Source organism: Cataglyphis hispanica, chromosome 5, assembly GCF_021464435.1.
Source record: "Cataglyphis hispanica isolate Lineage 1 chromosome 5, ULB_Chis1_1.0, whole genome shotgun sequence".
Classification (NCBI taxonomy): Eukaryota; Metazoa; Arthropoda; class Insecta; order Hymenoptera; family Formicidae; genus Cataglyphis; species Cataglyphis hispanica.
This window is the reverse complement of record NC_065958.1, coordinates 6,325,945-6,344,000: the sequence shown is the minus strand read 5'-3', so window position 1 is coordinate 6,344,000 and position 18,056 is coordinate 6,325,945. Positions and strand designations below refer to the sequence as shown.

At 31.7% G+C, this 18,056-nt stretch overlaps 5 protein-coding genes across 11 annotated transcripts; 2 read left to right on the top strand and 3 right to left on the bottom strand.

The window, feature by feature from the left end:
- Positions 1-58: 58 nt before the first annotated feature.
- Positions 59-4,056, bottom strand: LOC126849967 (uncharacterized). The gene is made up of 10 exons (XM_050592461.1): positions 3,764-4,056; positions 2,770-3,654; positions 2,444-2,695; positions 2,114-2,387; positions 1,751-2,028; positions 1,519-1,662; positions 1,188-1,431; positions 890-1,032; positions 650-785; positions 59-570 (listed from the first exon to the last, which is right to left on the bottom strand). The coding sequence occupies exons 2-10, from the start codon at positions 3,604-3,606 to the stop codon at positions 389-391; spliced, it is 2,490 nt and encodes an 829-aa protein (XP_050448418.1). The 5' UTR covers positions 3,607-3,654; positions 3,764-4,056; the 3' UTR covers positions 59-388.
- Positions 4,057-4,351: 295 nt separating this feature from the next.
- Positions 4,352-6,209, top strand: LOC126850052 (TM2 domain-containing protein almondex). The gene is made up of 6 exons (XM_050592668.1): positions 4,352-4,859; positions 5,063-5,130; positions 5,202-5,348; positions 5,458-5,579; positions 5,652-5,795; positions 5,876-6,209. Exons 1-6 carry the CDS (start codon positions 4,769-4,771, stop codon positions 6,009-6,011), a joined length of 708 nt encoding a protein of 235 aa, XP_050448625.1. The 5' UTR covers positions 4,352-4,768; the 3' UTR covers positions 6,012-6,209.
- Positions 6,210-6,643: 434 nt separating this feature from the next.
- On the top strand, positions 6,644-9,067 carry LOC126850005 (integrator complex subunit 14). 2 transcript variants are annotated; one of them, XM_050592576.1, is made up of 7 exons: positions 6,644-6,822; positions 7,043-7,209; positions 7,299-7,623; positions 7,716-7,927; positions 8,005-8,259; positions 8,337-8,666; positions 8,747-9,067. In XM_050592576.1, the coding sequence occupies exons 2-7, from the start codon at positions 7,069-7,071 to the stop codon at positions 8,969-8,971; spliced, it is 1,488 nt and encodes a 495-aa protein (XP_050448533.1). In that variant the 5' UTR covers positions 6,644-6,822; positions 7,043-7,068; the 3' UTR covers positions 8,972-9,067. The 2 variants fall into 2 exon arrangements, with proteins under 2 accessions (XP_050448533.1, XP_050448532.1); XM_050592575.1 differs by having other exon boundaries at positions 6,644-7,209.
- Positions 9,068-9,268: 201 nt separating this feature from the next.
- On the bottom strand, positions 9,269-10,858 carry LOC126850055 (pyroglutamyl-peptidase 1). The gene is made up of 2 exons (XM_050592671.1): positions 9,748-10,858; positions 9,269-9,673 (listed from the first exon to the last, which is right to left on the bottom strand). The coding sequence occupies exons 1-2, from the start codon at positions 9,964-9,966 to the stop codon at positions 9,284-9,286; spliced, it is 609 nt and encodes a 202-aa protein (XP_050448628.1). The 5' UTR covers positions 9,967-10,858; the 3' UTR covers positions 9,269-9,283.
- A 668-nt stretch (positions 10,859-11,526) lies between these two features.
- LOC126850004 (annexin B9-like) lies at positions 11,527-14,775 on the bottom strand. Of its 6 annotated transcripts, none has more exons than XM_050592568.1 (9): positions 14,617-14,775; positions 14,065-14,119; positions 13,236-13,808; positions 12,915-13,091; positions 12,636-12,840; positions 12,401-12,553; positions 12,141-12,314; positions 11,862-12,043; positions 11,527-11,780 (listed from the first exon to the last, which is right to left on the bottom strand). In XM_050592568.1, exons 2-9 carry the CDS (start codon positions 14,080-14,082, stop codon positions 11,730-11,732), a joined length of 1,533 nt encoding a protein of 510 aa, XP_050448525.1. In that variant the 5' UTR covers positions 14,083-14,119; positions 14,617-14,775; the 3' UTR covers positions 11,527-11,729. The 6 variants fall into 6 exon arrangements, with proteins under 6 accessions (XP_050448525.1, XP_050448527.1, XP_050448528.1 ...); XM_050592570.1 differs by having other exon boundaries at positions 14,521-14,770; XM_050592571.1 differs by lacking the exon at positions 14,617-14,775 and adding an exon at positions 14,313-14,503.
- Between the last annotated feature and the right edge of the window lie 3,281 nt (positions 14,776-18,056).

Genomic DNA, 18,056 nt, shown 5'->3' with positions numbered 1-18,056 from the left:
GAAAATATCAAATTCCTTATATCGCTTTTTTCTTTGTAGAAATAATATAATCTGAACAATTTTATCAATGTGTGTGTGTAAACTTGTTTGCTACTACATGAAGTATCATACATAAAAATTTAATCTCTATTGTAGCTTATATCTAATACAATCAATATAACTACATATTAACAGAAATATTATATTGAAATATATTTTAATCAATAATATTCTCTTTTTGAATACAAACGCGTTCTGTGTCAAAAATGTAAATTATTTCTATCCTGTTGGTTTTTACATAATACAGAAATGAACTAGGAATAAGGGCATTGTATGGGGACTAGCCTGCTAATAAAATGTATTATAAATCAAGTGGGCCAGTCCGTTTTATTAATTTTGATCAATAGGACTAGAGTAGTGGTAGTTGTTCTGCATGTAGTAATTCGGTGGCTGCGGCGGAATCTGCACACATAACCAATGTAATGCCCGCTTGATAAGACGCCGGAATGCGAATGTGAGTCATTCCGGTAGTCGTGTTATTAGGCTGTTGTCTTCGGCTCATTGACTCACGCACCATATTTACAACTTGCCCTGTTGCCAAAAATTTTTTATTAAAGTTATGATTTATACAAATATAGAAATAGTATATATGAAAGTATATATAATATACCAAGAACATTAAGTTTTCGCCACTTCTGGTCCATTGTCGCAAGTGGCGTTAGATCTGTATTTGCATTCCAATGCGCTAGAACATCTGTTTTTCGTATTAACAGAATACTGGGACTAACTAATTGATGCCATACGAGCTAAAATCATGTTACAAAAAGAGGATTCTAATCAAATACTGTGGCTACGCAATAACTTAGGCATGCTATAAATTTATTTTCATTAATCAATTGATTATACGAACCTGTTCAGGTAAACATTCTAGAGGATTTGTTAAATATATGCCAGCCTGTCCTACGCCGAATATCATTTGATGATGCCATGCGTCCGGTATGTCGCAACCTTCTCCACAGTGTTGTAAATTCAATGTTGCGATTGGTGCAGCACCTGAAATATGGAAAAAAATATTTGTTTTTTTTTTTTTAGGTTTATCATATTTATTTGACAAACAATATCTCTATTACTTAACTGACACTATTTTTTAATTTAGAAATAATATATTCAATCTTTTATTTTCTTTTTTAATATTTTTAATTTCTCACCTCTGGAAATCCAATAATGTAACCAATGAGATAATGACACTTTTCTCTCTGGATAAAATGCAAAAAACTTTGTTACAGCTGCGCCATTTGTGGATAATGATATTCCTCGTGCTATATCTTTATGAGTTGCCCCTGCTAACGATCGACTGACAAGATATCTCGGTAGCGATACACCTAGTTCTCTCAATCTTGTATTTACACCTTTTACTAATACTTCCAGGGAAAATGATATATTTAAGGCCAGCTAAAAACAGCTCTTGTTAACATGTGATCAAATCATTATAAAAATTTACGTTTTTTTATCATTTCTACAATATATTACAATATATACCAAAGCATTAATTGCAGATGTAGCACCACAAGCAGAGGTACCAATTTGTGTCACTTGTTTCATTGTAGCTTCTTGTTCACTCCATAGCATTACCTTTTCTATTGGTGGTAATCCATCTAACCGTTCATTACACAGCTCGTTTTCCTGTATTCAAATATTGTTTGAAATTTAATAACATGTATTATTTGATTTAATAATTATACCTATTATCTATTGATATATATATATTAACCAGATTGGAATCACCACTTTGATTAAATGCAGCTTGTTTATTGAGCATTAGTTTCTTAGCCATCATTCTATGATAAAGTGTAGAACTAAGATTAACTTTTCTGGCATTCAAAGTGGAATTGTCCGGGACAGATGTTGATGAGGGTTCTACCCATAATTCAGAATCTGAATCTCTATTATCACCGGGTGAAATAAGGTCACCACTTGTATTATGATAACCATAAGATTCGCGTAATGGACAACCTGTGTTACGATAAAGTGCTGCACTATCCCATCTTCCTATAAATTGAGAACATAATATGTGAAATATTTTATGTAATAATACAACTTTTGTATTACAGAATAAGACAATAAGAGATCATACCAGTTCCAGCACTAGTACTAGGCATCCATGGAGCAGAATAAGTTGGTTTTGAACTTTGTTCTATTGTGGATTGATTACTTGCAGATTGCTGAAAATTCGTATGATTAACATTCTGTGTACTTTGTTTTGAAATTTGCGGCATAGCCAGCAATCCTTGTCTAGATACAACTTTTCCACTGCTTAGATCATTTAATACAGGGTCTGATTCAATATTATCTAATGCTATGTTCTGTATGTCTTCATTTATAGAGGCCAAATCGCTATCTCCAGTATCCTGTGAAGGAAGAAACTAATTACTAACTTAATCACTTACTATAGCGAATGACTTGCCTGTTCGCAAGAGGGCCCAGGATCAAAATCCATTTCCAGAAAATCCATTTCTGGACTCGATCTACCACTATGGTTCTGTCCCTCTGCTTCGTGATTCTCTACGTGACCCTGATGTAATTCTTCTCGTTGATCTAAATGTATCACATCATCATTCCCCTTATAGGTATAAATACAATAGTCTTCTCCATCAGACATATCCCCTTCATTTCCAGAACTAGAATCCATTCGTTCTATCTGTTCTCTCTGTGAAGCCTAAAAATATGGTAAATTTAAATCTTAAACATACAGTACAAACACTTAGCACCATCCACAATACAAAAACCTACTTTCTGTATTCCACTGGGTCCAGCAACTTCTCTATTGCCATTGATATTAGGTCTTAAAAAACAGCAAGTTCCTTGACTTGTTGAACCTATACTACCACCTATATTATTCAGTACACGTCTAGATCCATAGGATTTTGATGTCCAGGAAGAATCAGCCTCTGGACTAGAATCTGAACTGCAAGAAACTTTAGAAGGACATTTCTCTATGGCAGATGCATAATCCACATTGTTTTTCATGTCTATGTCATCATTTGATTTATTCATTGATAAATTAGGAGGTATTAATGATGCATTTAACATAGATACACTTGAATGTAACATAGCACTGGTGGCTGCAGTAGAATTAAGAACGCTCGATGCTAAATTATGATTGAGATGTGTATTTACTTGAGTGGAAGATAGATTCAAGTGCATTTGAGACTTAGGCAGATTTAATGTGCTTGTATTTGTGACAGTCTTGACCTTCAATTGACAATTGATAGCATTGGTGTTTGCAGTCTGAGGCTTGATATTGGCGGTGCTCGTAAACATGGAAGATATGTTCACGTTTGACATGTCTTGAGAAACATTCTGCTCCAAAGAATTGGCACAATCAGATATGGGAGCTTTTGTTCCATTGGAAAACATAACAGAAGTCTTGACAGATGGTAACACAAGCTTGATGTCATTGCTATTATTGTTCAATCTCAATTCTTCCATAGCAGCTCCATTCTCCAGCTGCACTTTGGATGTCACAGTGCTCTGATCCATGGATTGATTATCATTCTTTAAACTGATTCCATCCATTTTAACCTCTGCTTTACTCTGATTATTTCCATCTTTTCCCTCTGAATTCATGTTATTTTCGACGATGAGACCAGCGGCAATTATGCATTACATAGTATTCTATAAACGGAGACACACAACCATGAAGATATTCTCAGATATTCTTGTCTCAATGAAGGAAATTTCTTATTCTTATCGATTGCCTTGATTGTCATAAAATCGCGCTTACCATATGATTCGATGCAAAATTACCCGCTAAAAATCGAGTAATGATGACGATAGAAACGCGGTGGTGTTTTTTTCGAAATTGCGAAGCTTTAAGAAAAAAATATGCCTCAGCTGCGTGGTTAGGCGGATGATTTACATCACTTTCTTCCAACTATAACTAGGCTAAATTGAGGAAAAAAGTGTATCACTTGCGCAAGCTTCGCAGAAGGGAGATGTAATTTTCTCTCTCCGGAAAAAAAAAAACACTTCCCCGTCAAGCAAATTTACCGAAACACCTTGCTAACATTCTAACGTCTTATATTAGTACCGGAAGTCAGCTGATTGTCGGAAACGAGCGTACACGCGAAATTTCACTATCGCTTTTTTTCTTTTCTTTTTATCTCTTCCTATTCATTTATTACTTTTCACTTTCGTGTTCTATTTTATTTATTGATATTAAATTTTTTTGCTTTGAAAAACAATCTCACAATACGAGTAAATTCTGTCGTGACTTATATCGAAGTAGAAACATGTCGACATTTATTCCATCATAGTGTTTGTCATATATTTTTTTCGATACATTCAATATTAATTAAAAGGATTTATACAAATAAATCGAGAAAAGAATGAAGTCGAATATATATGTATATATAGAATAAACGTGGTAGCAATTCTAATTGGTTACACCATGTTGTTCCTCCTATCAGACGTTCATACATATATATATATATACATTTTATATCAGTTTATAGATCATTTTATGCAGAGTATAATACAAAGAATAGTAAAAAGATAGAAAATTGTGTTTAATTGCGATGAGACAGATGACTTTAACACATTCCTCTTCCTGTCAAATGGATCGAAGATGATTAATAACGCCAAATGTGTGCATACGCGACGTTATCGCGTCTTTTGATTTCATGTATTTATATGTACGAATAAACTCTTTCGAGAATTGAGGTACATATGTAGCGAGTTTTTGACGAGTGGAATCCCCGGCACCTGATGAAACAAATCCTTGTGCAGGATGAACGTCGTTCGAATCAATTCAAGGAACGTGATATTCCTTTTTATAGCGCTTCTGTCAACCTCCGCCGAGGAAACGCACATAGGTCATGGTAACTGACAACAAACTTGTCAATTACTTGTATTGAGCATTGATATAATATACCTCAATACAATCCAGATGAAATTTTAATAAAATTTATAGAGTATGAATGTAAAAATTGTTATCAGAAATATGTTGAATATATTAATATATGAATGCTAAAATATATAATACTTTTTCATGTAATAATATTTGATATGCTAATTGTTGCAGAGACTCTAAGTACCTTTACTATAAAAGAAGCTAATGTAAATACTACACCAGCTTACAGTAGTAAGAAGGTAAGATTTTATAATATCAACTAATAATTTTGTATAGCGTTGCAAATATAAATCAGATTATTAAATTGCAGGAGGAAATAACTGGTTTGTGCGGTCCAAGTGGAATACATTGTGCTGAATTAAGTGGAGAATGTCTGAATTGTAATTTAAATTATAGTTGTATATATGGTGCTATCTATATTGCGCAGTGTTCTGTTATGGAACATGTTGATTGTGTAGTATGTAAATTTTGTTTTTAATTAGAGAAGTTTAGAATTATATAACATATTGAGAAAGATATATAATTGATTTATATATTAAAGTTATAAATAAATTATTTTTTGATAGGGAAACAAGTCCTTTTTCAAGAAATATATGTGTCGTTATTGTTATCAAACTGATCATTGGGAACATCAGTGCCATCAGAAAAATTCCTGTAGTTCAGTAGCATCTCCGCAGCAATATTATAGGTTTGTACTGTAGTCATCAGTTCCATTATATATTAGTTATAATAATGTTAACAAATAATATTTTTATTGTAGAACAAATTGTACAGTAAATGATGACATATTGTGTCTGGGCAGACGAAAGTTTATGAAAAACTTGCCTTGCAATTGGACAGTTGGATATCGATGGTCTACAGCTTTGATATTGAGCATTACTCTCGGAGGATTTGGTGCTGACAGGTATATTGATTTTGCAAAAGAGTATTATCTAAAATATAGAACAATTTATTATAAAATATTTATTAAATGTTTTTTTAAAGGTTTTATTTAGGACACTGGCAAGAAGGCATTGGCAAGCTTTTCAGTTTTGGTGGACTAGGTGTGTGGACTTTAATTGATGTAATATTAATTTCTATGAGATATTTAGGTCCTGCTGATGGTTCTTTGTACATCTAGATTAAAGATAGAATTAATCAATAAGAAAAGTTTAATTTTAATTTATTATAATTTATATTGTAATTTTTGTGTAAGATATAGTTTTTTATAATAGTAGCAGAAATATGTTATATCTGTTGATTTGAACTGAAGTGATAGAAATTAATTTGATATATGTGATGTTTATTAAATATAAAATCTGTTTTTATAAAAATAAAACTTATATTTATTTTGCCACATATATAATTCTTTTTCAAACAAAGTTAACATCATTTTCACAATATTTGTAAGTTCTAAGAAAAAATGAGCGAGAAAGTAAATATAAAATTTTTAGGTTTTGTAGAAGTAATACATGTAAAGAATATGTATATGTGTGATCTGTTCTATATATAAAAACTATTATATAAAGAAAAGGACAAATAAAATCTTTTGAGCAAATTTAATTTTTATACATTAAAATATATAAATATTTCTAAAAAACACACAAAATGAAGTTGTCTTATAATGATTATTTATTAATAAAGAAAATTTTAAGTATAATAATAATAAGAATACATTAATTGTCATACATATATGTATTACATGAGCTGTAATTTGTATCATATAATATGTAAAAAGATATTTTTCTTTTTCTTCGCTTTTCTTTAATGGATATTCGATCAGTGATGCATAAATTGATGCATACAATACGGGAATAGAACGTTTGGAAAACACATGTTAGCTTAGCATCAGTATATTGTATATGTAATAGAGGCTGGTAAAGACGACAGCGTTGAAAATTGTATTAACATTACAAAAGCGTTACATAAAATTGTTAATTATTTATTACGAGGCAAGCAGAGTTTGCTCTTTACAGAGAGAACAAATTAATAATGTGAATCTCTAATATAACCTATACTGTTTGTGAAATATATCGAGATCAAGTTTATGAGAATATACATTTAAAAATTGTAATCGGATCAATAAGTATATAATATAATATAATGAAATTTTGACAAGTGTCTCTAGTATTTGATCAATATTGAAGCTTAACTTGATCAAAATGCCTACAGTCATAGCCTTAGATGTCTCTTTGTCAATGAGAAGACCCGTATTAACAAACGGAACGAATGATAATTTACAAAATGAGCCATTGACACGACATTCTTTAGCGGTGCATGGTATAAATGCTTTGTTACATTACTTGCAAGTTAATTCGAAGCTGGAATTTGTGTCACTGGTAAGAATAGGCTAATGTGATATTAAGATAGATTTTTTTCAGGGACAGTGGATATATTAATATATATGCAAATATATTACAAATTTTAGATTGTATTTTCCTCATTGTATGAAGTGGTTTGTCCTTTCACTCGTGATTACGACAGTATACGTGCAAAGCTACAGACTATTGAGGAATGGGACAAGACGTGTATCGAAGGAGCATTACACGGTGTCAATAATGTAATTATGGCAGAATGGGGCAATGCTACTGCTTGCCAAGTGATACTAATTACAGATGGCAATCCTGGCATAGGACTGATGTCTTTGGGTGATTCTTTAAATTCTTTAAATGTCACACGAGGTATAAACCCCTTTCCACTACCTTTCCCATATCCAGGAAAATTAAGTATAGTGTGCATTGGGTCACAGCAAGGTAAGTTAAAAACTGACATATATTTCTTTTTGCATATATATTTGAATATATTATTCAATTATATTTTATATGTACTTATTTTATATTTTCAGATCCTTGTTTACAGGCTGGTTTACCTCTCTATCAACGATTAGTTGATTTAGCTGGTGGTGACAGCATTGTTCTAGTTCCAGACTCACCACTTAATAAATATTCTGTCACTGCTTGTTTCCAGAAACTGGCTGAAGCAAATTATGTTTCCTTTCAAGGATATTTAAAATGTGGCCATTTAGGCTCTCGTATTTTATTATCACCAGCTCCTATGGTAATAAGAAGCATCAAAAGAAAACACACTATAAATTATCATGAATAATTATATAGACATTGCTTCTTATGTTTTAGCCTTATACAAAGAAAACAGACTTTGAATTAGTCCCAGATCTGGTAATATCAAAAACTATAGAAATATGTGGATTTATATCTGTAGGGGATGTTGGTAGTCCAAGTTCCATTTCTAGACATTTGGTTTTACCATTGGCAACAGAGAAAACTTCAAGTATGCAGGGTATATCATTAGAAGAGGATTCAGATACCGATGAAAATGGAGACGAGGGAAAAATGCCATCTTTTTGTGTATTGCTTCATGGAGCATTGAAGGTAATGTCTTTAGAAGTTTAGCAATTATTGTTTTGTTTTTTCTTGTAATTGTGAACTAAGAATTACATATTTTATAGGTAGAAAATATGGCCGCCCTCTGTTTATTGAACAATGAATGGTATGGATTTATATATTCTTGGGCAGATACAAAGAAGAAATCTAACTTAATGTTAACAGTATTAGAACCGGGATCTGATGTTGTGCCATGGTTAGGCAATTTCAGCAATTTAGGCCCATTAGATGCAGCTAAAGGTTCTCCAGTCAGTTTTCCGGTGAGACCAGCTGAGAAAAGAAGTTATACACAAAATGCTCCTTCATGGATTCGTCAAGTGGGTTTACAATCCGATATTCAGAAAATATTAAGACATGCGAGAAAATTACCAGAGAAAACACAAAACTTTTATAAGGTAAATATCATAAAAAAGAATGTATTTTGTCAGTTTTAGTTATAATGATTTTGAAATAATTATCTTATATAATCGCACAGGAGGTAAATAGATTACGACGCGCAGCAGCATCAATAGGCTTTATCGAGTTATTAGAAGGATTAGCCTGCATCTTAGAACGAGAATGCACATTACTACCACCGAATCTGAATCCCGATTGTACAATACAAATGGGACACGTTGCATCAATGATCAGAAAACCAGAATTTCTTGAACTTAGATACAATATTCCACCTGCACGGACAAAATTTCAAACTGGATCATGAGTTGCAATATACAGCAATCAATGTGTTATTGCATTTGTTTTAGACATTAGACATGTATACAGCAACAATAAAATTTTTATTTATTTTAATTTTAAATCATATCCCATACAATATATAATATTATATTATTTATCTTTTTTTTTTCAGTTAATTTTATCGAATATAGATCAACTGTGTCACACATATATAAGAAAATGTGTCATAAGTATAAAGCTTTTAATAAAATTATATTTTATATATATATATATATATATATATATATATATATATATATATATATATATATATAGAATATCTATTAGATTAAGATTACTAGCTATATTTTAAATTTTTTATTAAATAACATAAAATATCATACAAGCCTTTAGCAGTTTGTATACTAGAATACTTGTCAAAGTCTGGAACATGTACAAATAGAGTTTTTGTTGGTTCAATAGCGAGAGATTGATAATATATATATTCGCACAGATATCTGCCAGCATTGTGTGAGAAGCAAGCTTTACACTTATGTTTCTCATAATTTTTATTCACATTATCACAAAGTTCCTTGACATCTATACTCGTTTCCAAGACATTACATTCAATACTTGCTTCATCAGGGCACTTGCTGTCTATGTCAAATCTATTATAGCCATTGCTGCAAGCATGACACTCTATTGTTAAAGATTCAGCTTGGCATGATACACCCACATGTAGGACAATCTAAAACGTGAAATTCAATAGAAATATATTGAAAAACTATAACTCATAAATATGAAAAATAATATATTGCTTACTGTAGGATTATGTTTTTTCCAAAGCTGAGGAATCTGAGTGGATACATAACTGTACGATACTAGAATTTCTTTTGCAATCAGTTTAATGTTAGGAAATTCTTTGGAGTCTACCCATAATTTTTGCAATTCCTTCACCGATTCCCAACTGGCGTTCACCACGTATTTATCAAAGGGACCAAAACCCGTTACTAAAATCGTGCACTCGGAATTGGTGCTCATTTCGTAAATTCAATTCGAATTCTGTGACAGTGTCACTAATTAACTCGACGAGATTCCACTTAATAGAGAGATATAACGCCTATAAGTTAATTTTAGCAGTTTATCAGTGTTACACGTTATCGCGAGACTGATATATGACTATCCGTTGCATGAAGGCAAATACGCGCGTGAATGATTTATTAATTTAAGAAAGTTTAGAATAAGTAATCTTAACAATTGTGGAATAATTAATTGCGCTCGATAATTATCGCAATCGTGTATAAGTAAATTTCAGAAAAATATAAAAGAACTGTGTGTGTGGGATACGCATTATTAAAGATTATCCAACGATTTCTTCATAACCTATAGTAAAATATGTACATTTCCTGCCCGCTCTCATGTATATTTGTCACAACGATTAAAATTCGAAAATGATCGAGAGAGAGAAAAATATTATATTTTATGTATAACCGAGTACATTTTATATTATCGTGTGTGTTATGGCAAAAAAAGTAAAAATGCCATTAAAACGAATAGCAATTATATATTTCGATATTTCAAATTTGCCGCCATTGCGATACTTCGAGAATCGCAATATCTTCGATAGATTTCGAATCGCGATCAGTCATGGAACGCGTCGTGATGGATTCGCAGATTTAAATCGTGCTCCCATTTTTCACAATTATTGTGTTAAAACTGATTTCTTCGTTTGTGAGAAGTTATCAAAAGCGTTTTATAAAATGTTGAACGTAATGTGAGTGCTATGTACAATTACTATTACGCGCCAATGTTGCCTTTACGATGTCGGCGATTTTTATTCCAAGTGCCCAGAGAGAGAGTCGATCGTACAATCATCTCCGTTTCATCATCTATATTTCAAGTTAATCTCTCCGAAGAAAATTGCCAAGTATGTAAATAGCAATTTAATTATATTTTCTTTTTTATTTTACTATAAATATATTACATACCAATGATACATACGAATATACTCTCACATATATGTACGCACACACGTATATTGAAAACTATGGATTTCATTTTCATTAAGCTTGAGATCTAATTTTGCTTATATATCAGTTAAAATTTTTATTTATATAAATACAGTAAATACAATAATCGAAACAGTATGAGTAAAAAATATGTATGCATGTAACAATTTAAATATATATTTTTATAAATATAGAATATATAAAATAGCTGTATTTTTCTCTTCTGAAAGAATAAACTTCATATATTTATGTGTAATTGTAATATATTGTTAGAAAAAATATTTATATATATATATTTTTGCTTATTGTTTGTGCATTATATATAGATTATTTTCAGGTGCAAAATACATATTAAAATTATAATTCTATATAATGATAAAAGACATGTAGATTCTTATATGAGAAATATTTTTAATATAAATTGAGATTCAACACATATGCATTGGCACGATTCTGCACTTATCTATCATCTATTTCATATAAAGCATTTATAATGCATAGAAACATTTATAATGTAAAATATTTTATAGAAGATTACCGAATTAGATACCGATACCATGTAATATGCATAAAGCAAATTTCTTCATATAAATCTGTGTATAAAAATGAGTTAATATATTCTTCTACATACATATAAACTATATTATTGTTAGACTAAATTAAATTGTTAAAAAACGAAAAAGGTAAGAGAAAAGATAATACATTGTATATATTTGTAAAATGATGTGTCGACGATCAAAATGCAAATACAAAAGTTTCATTTATGAAACTTGTTTATATATGATGGAAAATGTTTTACGATATTAGTGCCAATAAGCATTTTTTGTAATGTCCTGAACAGTCACCCTGAAAAAAAGAAAAATTAGATCTCAAGAGTATGTATATATTGATGTATATATAATACTACAATATTTTAACATAACTCACAGATATAAAATCTTCCAGTGATTCTCCATATTCTTGGAGAAATACATTTTTTATTTCACCAATATCCACTTCACAACGTGTTACAATCAGACGGATAAGTCGGCTATCGTCTGTACCAAGGCCCTTCATGCTTTTGTACAATTGTTCCGCAAAGAAACTAGCTCTATTTTTGACGCATTTCACTGTTTAAATCATATTTTTATATTTATTTTATGTAATTAATCTGGAGAAAATTATTCTCTTCTATATATATTCGTAATATGTAGTATATACACTAACCAATTGCAAGAAGACCCTTCTTAATATCACCAGAAAATTCATTTTCGATTGCAGTCTCGATATCATGACCTGTTATGTTTTGATATTCTATAAATATCTGTCGCAATTGTGAAAAGTTTCTTTGGACGAGAATTGCGTTAAAAGTAGATTCATCTGTACCAAAACGCAGCTCTCCTGTAATATTATTATATTATTTACATGATTTTAAAATAAGAAAATGAAATATCAGTGGCTATACTTAAATATTCTGTACTAATTACCAGCTTGTAAAAGTTGTTTAGCATCTTCCATTGCAGCAGCCTGATCCACATTAAATGAGTCATCTCTATTAGCACAGCATAATGATACCATCAAGCGTTTGAAATTTCCAGATGTATCAGAAATCAAATCATCCTCCAACGTTCTTCCATACACTATAATTATTAAATAATCCAGTAGATAAACACATACAAACTGATACTATTTTGTAATTTTGATATTTTTCAGTCAACTCACTTGTTTCATATGCTTGTTTAATGATGGAAATTTCATGATTAGACATAGTACACAATACTTCAATGAGTACTGTCTCATCAGTACCAATGCCAGACATTGCATCATGAAGTTCTTTTGCATAATATTGAGGCAGTGGCATCATTAAAGCAAGAATAAGTTTCTCGAAGTTTCCTGATAGCTCAGATTTTAAATCCTTTATCAGATCCTATCAATAAAAATATAACAGTAGTATTATATAATATTATCCTCCAATTTTTTTTTCTAATTCTTAATCTTTACCTTCCCATAAAGAGTTTTAAATTGGGATGCAATTTCTTGACGCTGCAAATTACTGCGATTGGCAAGAATTTGGATAATAGTTTTCTCATCTGTACCGAAACCTTTCATAGCTTTTCTCAAAGCTTCCGCATCAGCTCTAGCATCAAAGCCATTGTAAGGTACAACAGTAGGAGAGGTCTGTAACAAAAATCATGAAAAAAATTTATTATTACCAAATTTAACATGGTACAATCCAAGCACTTTTTTTGCATTAATAACATCTGACAAAAAAATGTTTAATATCACACTTTCTCAAAAGTACCAAACTATTTTTAAAATCACCTTAGGCGTAAATCGCTCTCTCCGGGGGGCTGGGGTAGCACCATGTGGAGCAACTATAGGTGGATTAGCAGCATAAGAATACGATGAGCCTATCCCCTGCCCCCTGGGATAATTTCCGCCTTGGTATGGGATTGAATTAGTTGCATGTGTATTAGGTCCAGAAGAATAAGAAGAAAGAGCAATATTGCTAAGGCATTCTCTAGCATCTGGTGCTTTTTGAAGATTAGGATACATATTGTAATTTTGCTGCTGTGGATAAGGGGATGGTGCAGGCTGGTTAGAATTTGCATTAAATGAATAACATTGCATGGGCATAGTTTGAGAAGGATATGGCATTTGTTGTGGAGGATAAGCATTGGTTTGAGTTGATATTTCAGGAATAGGATGCATAGGCTGAGTCGGGTAAGGAGTTGTTGTTTGAGAATATGGTTGAGGCATGCCAAAAGATGTTGGCGGTGCATTTGAGAAACCCATTGGAGGATAAGACGGAACACCAGGGGCAGAGGGTGCACCAGACGGAGCCCCAAATGATGTTGGTGGTCGGGCTTGTCCTGGCAATTGTACAGGTGGTCCCTTGGATATATTAAGGTATAAATAAAGAAATACTAATACCAATCATAACACAAGTTTCATATTTATCTTTTTTTTCAATTAAAAAGTTTATTTCTTTTAATATTATGTTATTTTCATATTTTTAAACACTATAATATGAAGCTGGTCATAATTTTGTATAATACAATATTAAATTGAAATGTTTTTTTTAACATAGAATTAATACAATTTAGAAATAAACTTTTTAATTTTATTAATAAGCTATAAACATACTCACTTGATAACCGTAACTCATTTTTTCTGTTCAAGAATGGCTGCTGTGATGGAAGAATCTGCACACAGAAGAACACAAAATTACTTCCTTTATCTATGTTGCATCACAGAACCTATTATATAGCAATTTGTTAACATCACTAATGACAGCATGACATATGCATTTTATCAATAGACTGATGCATATATTAAATATACAGAAAGCTCTTTATAAGAATGGAACAATGGAATTATCGTGATATATTAAAGTACATTGCAATTATTATTTATTTATAAGTTGCCACGTGTCATCTGTCGCATATGTCACGAGTTGGGAGACGTATCTCAAGGAGAAAACTGAAATAGATAACCGGTTACGCCCAATACACGAAGAGATATTGTATACTCGTTACGAAAGACACAAACAAAGGATAAATGACATGTCACTGAATTTTATATGTCATCATCATCGCTTCTTTACCTGAAGTTTTCCACCGACTTCGCGTTATTATGTGATTAAAAGCTTTTGTATTGTATAACGTGTGATGTCGAAAAAAATGTCGAAACTGAAACGTACCGCAAGCCGACTCGATTGACGACCGATGATTTGTAGTTTATAGCGAAACTGGACTGGTAGTGATGGTAATGGCAAATGGCAAGGACGGTTTGTGTATTGGTGGGAAGGAGATAGATACAACTTCTTTCTCAGCCTCCGCGCCGACTCACGACGTCACCAAGAATCCCGAAAAACCGCATACTATGCCAGGTGAATGGAGGGAGATCAATGCCAAATTCTCAGACAATACGTTCAAAATCGGGACATAAAATGTTTTAAAAATGTTTTAAAGACGTCTTATGATATGATGTCTAAAAGATATATTATAATGATGTCTTTAAGCGTTTTATGTTCTGATTTGGGATGTTGTCTGAGTTATAAGGTGATTTAAATATTTAAAAGGTGAGCACAAATATAATAAAATACGATGAGAAATCATAAGTATACGCAGAGGATTTTCCTTCGATGACGGATATTTTTAATTATAAAAACATTGTTCCTGTTCTGCAAATAAACAAACTACTAATTATATTATAGGCTAGAAAAATAAGCAAACACATGGAAATTTTTGTAATATATATGTGGATATACATACACAGAGCAATGATACAATCGCGAAAGCATATTTTCCGATCATAAAATTTTTAAAATAAATTTTTTCATTTGTTAAAAAATTAAAAAAAAACATCCGTAATTTAATTATAAACCTATATTATATAATAATTTCTGCGTTATATTATATTTTTCAATATTTTAATTCAAAAAAGATATTAATATTGAGAAATTAATATCGAAATTAATGAGAATAGATATCGCGAAATATCAGTATCAATTTATACGAAGTAAAGTTAATAAATTATAAGGACGAGAAAACCAGTGCGTGATTTTATAGGGTTTTCGAGAAAAAAAAATTAAAGAGCGAGCAATCTTCAAAATAATTTATTAAAAATGTCGCATATTCGATATACCTCGAGTCGGTAATCGGTAATGGTACAATTAGTAACTATATGCATGTCGCGTGAGCATGTTTTCAGAGAATCAATTAAAGTTTATGTCTGATAGATGATCGATCGTTATTGTTCTTATTTTACTGTGGAATAATTAACGGTATATAATGACATCGCCAGTCATTGAAGCGTCACGTGTCACGAAATCGCGTGACGATGCTTCGCCAATCTAAATCTATGATCTACGTCTTTTATTGTGGAATGCAAATGCGTTTTCGTCAGCAAATCATCTAATGCAAAAGTTAGATTTTAATGACGTCATATGACGCATTCACTTCCGAGAGGTATGGCCACTTTGTCCGTAAATAAATCATGACACACCCATGATTCATGCGCGGGTCGCTGCCTTGTGTGTCGATTTATTGCGCAACAAAGTTGATACTTGCATTCTGACGCAAGTAAATTATTTGTCCGCGAAGAATACAAAAACAAATTTCAGCAAATGGATGGAAAGTTCATCTTATAAAATTATATCTTGAAAATTAAATTTTTTATATTTTAATTCGATCATTTTTTATATTGCTTTAATCCAATCTTTTAAAGAAAGAATTTTCTCTTTTTAATAATTCTAGAATTCAAATTATAAAATTGTTAGAAATATTGACAAATTATTTAATTTTTTAATTTTACAAATTAGTATCTATCGTTCATATTTTATTTTAATTAACAAATTAATATATATACGATACTTAATCTTAACATCAGTTTCTTAATTATGATTTTACTGAAAATTATGTTGTTTAAAGCATCGACATTTGTTCATTGCGATTCGTGTCACATTGTCTTCAAATAGAGCGGTTACGAATAAATATGACATGTGCGTTTATGCATGTCATGGTAAGATCGCGTGCATGCGTGCGTGCGTGTATCTTGATGTTATTGTCAGAGTTCTTGCTGACTTTGCGCTCACCATAATTTAATAACGACCGAAAATAATGACAATATGCAATCGCTTTCACGAACTGGGCTAATCACATTTTTATAGTTAGCTTAAAAATTAGTCTTATTTTCCGCAGAATTTCCATTCAAACGTATTCAAAGTGGCGAGTAAAAAAGCTCGAAAGATATGTGTGCGCATGTACCATTCGAATTTATAAGATGTATCAACATATTATATATTATATTAACATATACAATACATACCAAACACGCATGATTTTTTAAATGTTATCGTCCAATCGGTCGTGGCTATCGCGAGAAAGCTTCGCCTCTACGTATGAAAAATTAGGATTATCGAGACTCGAATCGATGCACGCGATTTTGAGCCGATTTCGCGTTTTATATTATTTTCTCGGGTCGAGTGTATCAAGAAGCGAATTTCGAGATACGATCATCGGATTTATAATTAATCGAATGGCAAACGCAGGACAGATTTGATCTCGCGAACAATCTCGCTTTGGAGCACGATCGCGTTTTCTGAAAAGAACTGCGAAATGCTTTTGCTTAGATAAGCGGTGACAACGTCGCTGCAAAATACGAAGACAGATTATTCGCGTTATTTTATGAAACATGAACGACTGATGTTGATGATCGAAAAGAAAATGCTTTCGCGAGTGACGGTATGGCAAGATGATATGAAAATATAAAATGGATAATATGAAAATTGAACTCGTGAAACATTGACTCGCAATTTACGTCGTTCATGTTTGTAGCGCGATATAACAATGCACTCTCGTAAGACACATAAAGATATCTTCGAGAATACACGGCAATGGCGATGTTTTAAAAATAGAATCCATCAATTCTTCGCAATTGAAACGCGCTGATTTTCGCAATCATTCCCATTACATCTGAGTGTTCTTCTGTTTACTTTTTCATTCGTAAATCAATCCGGAAATTCTCAATAAAATGTATCGCTATTCACCATTCGTTAATAGAGCACGCATATTTTTATAAAATAAGAGATATCATATAAAGTATCGTGATTGAAACGGAGCGCTTATACAAAAAACCTATTCGTCTTGTTAATAATAGTTAACAACAAACTTACATTTTTCGTGAAAAAATAATGATAAAACGAGACGATTGTTTAACATTTATTATGCGAATTATATCGCGAAGTACCAACACGCTCGAAACGATAAGCGTATCTTCGGCAACGTAAAATTCTATGTATGTAGTATGTACATATTACACATACAATCACGCGAATTCTTCGTCTCGTTGCAACCTTTGCATAATAATCGCGTAAATCGTAGGTAATGCATGAAGCAATGCACCTCGTAACAAACACGTCTATCACGTGTTGTTTATAGCAAAGTGAATCAGCTTTCTTCGGTTGATATCGATTTATTCTTATATCTCATGCTGATAGTACACTTTTCCTTCGCTTATCTAACTTGAAACTGACTCTTTCAGAACTTTAACGATCAAAATGGGATATAAACGTTTTTTCTCTATTGGCTGCAGCTGTGACTATGAGAGGGCCTGTTTCTTTATTTTCTTTATTATAAT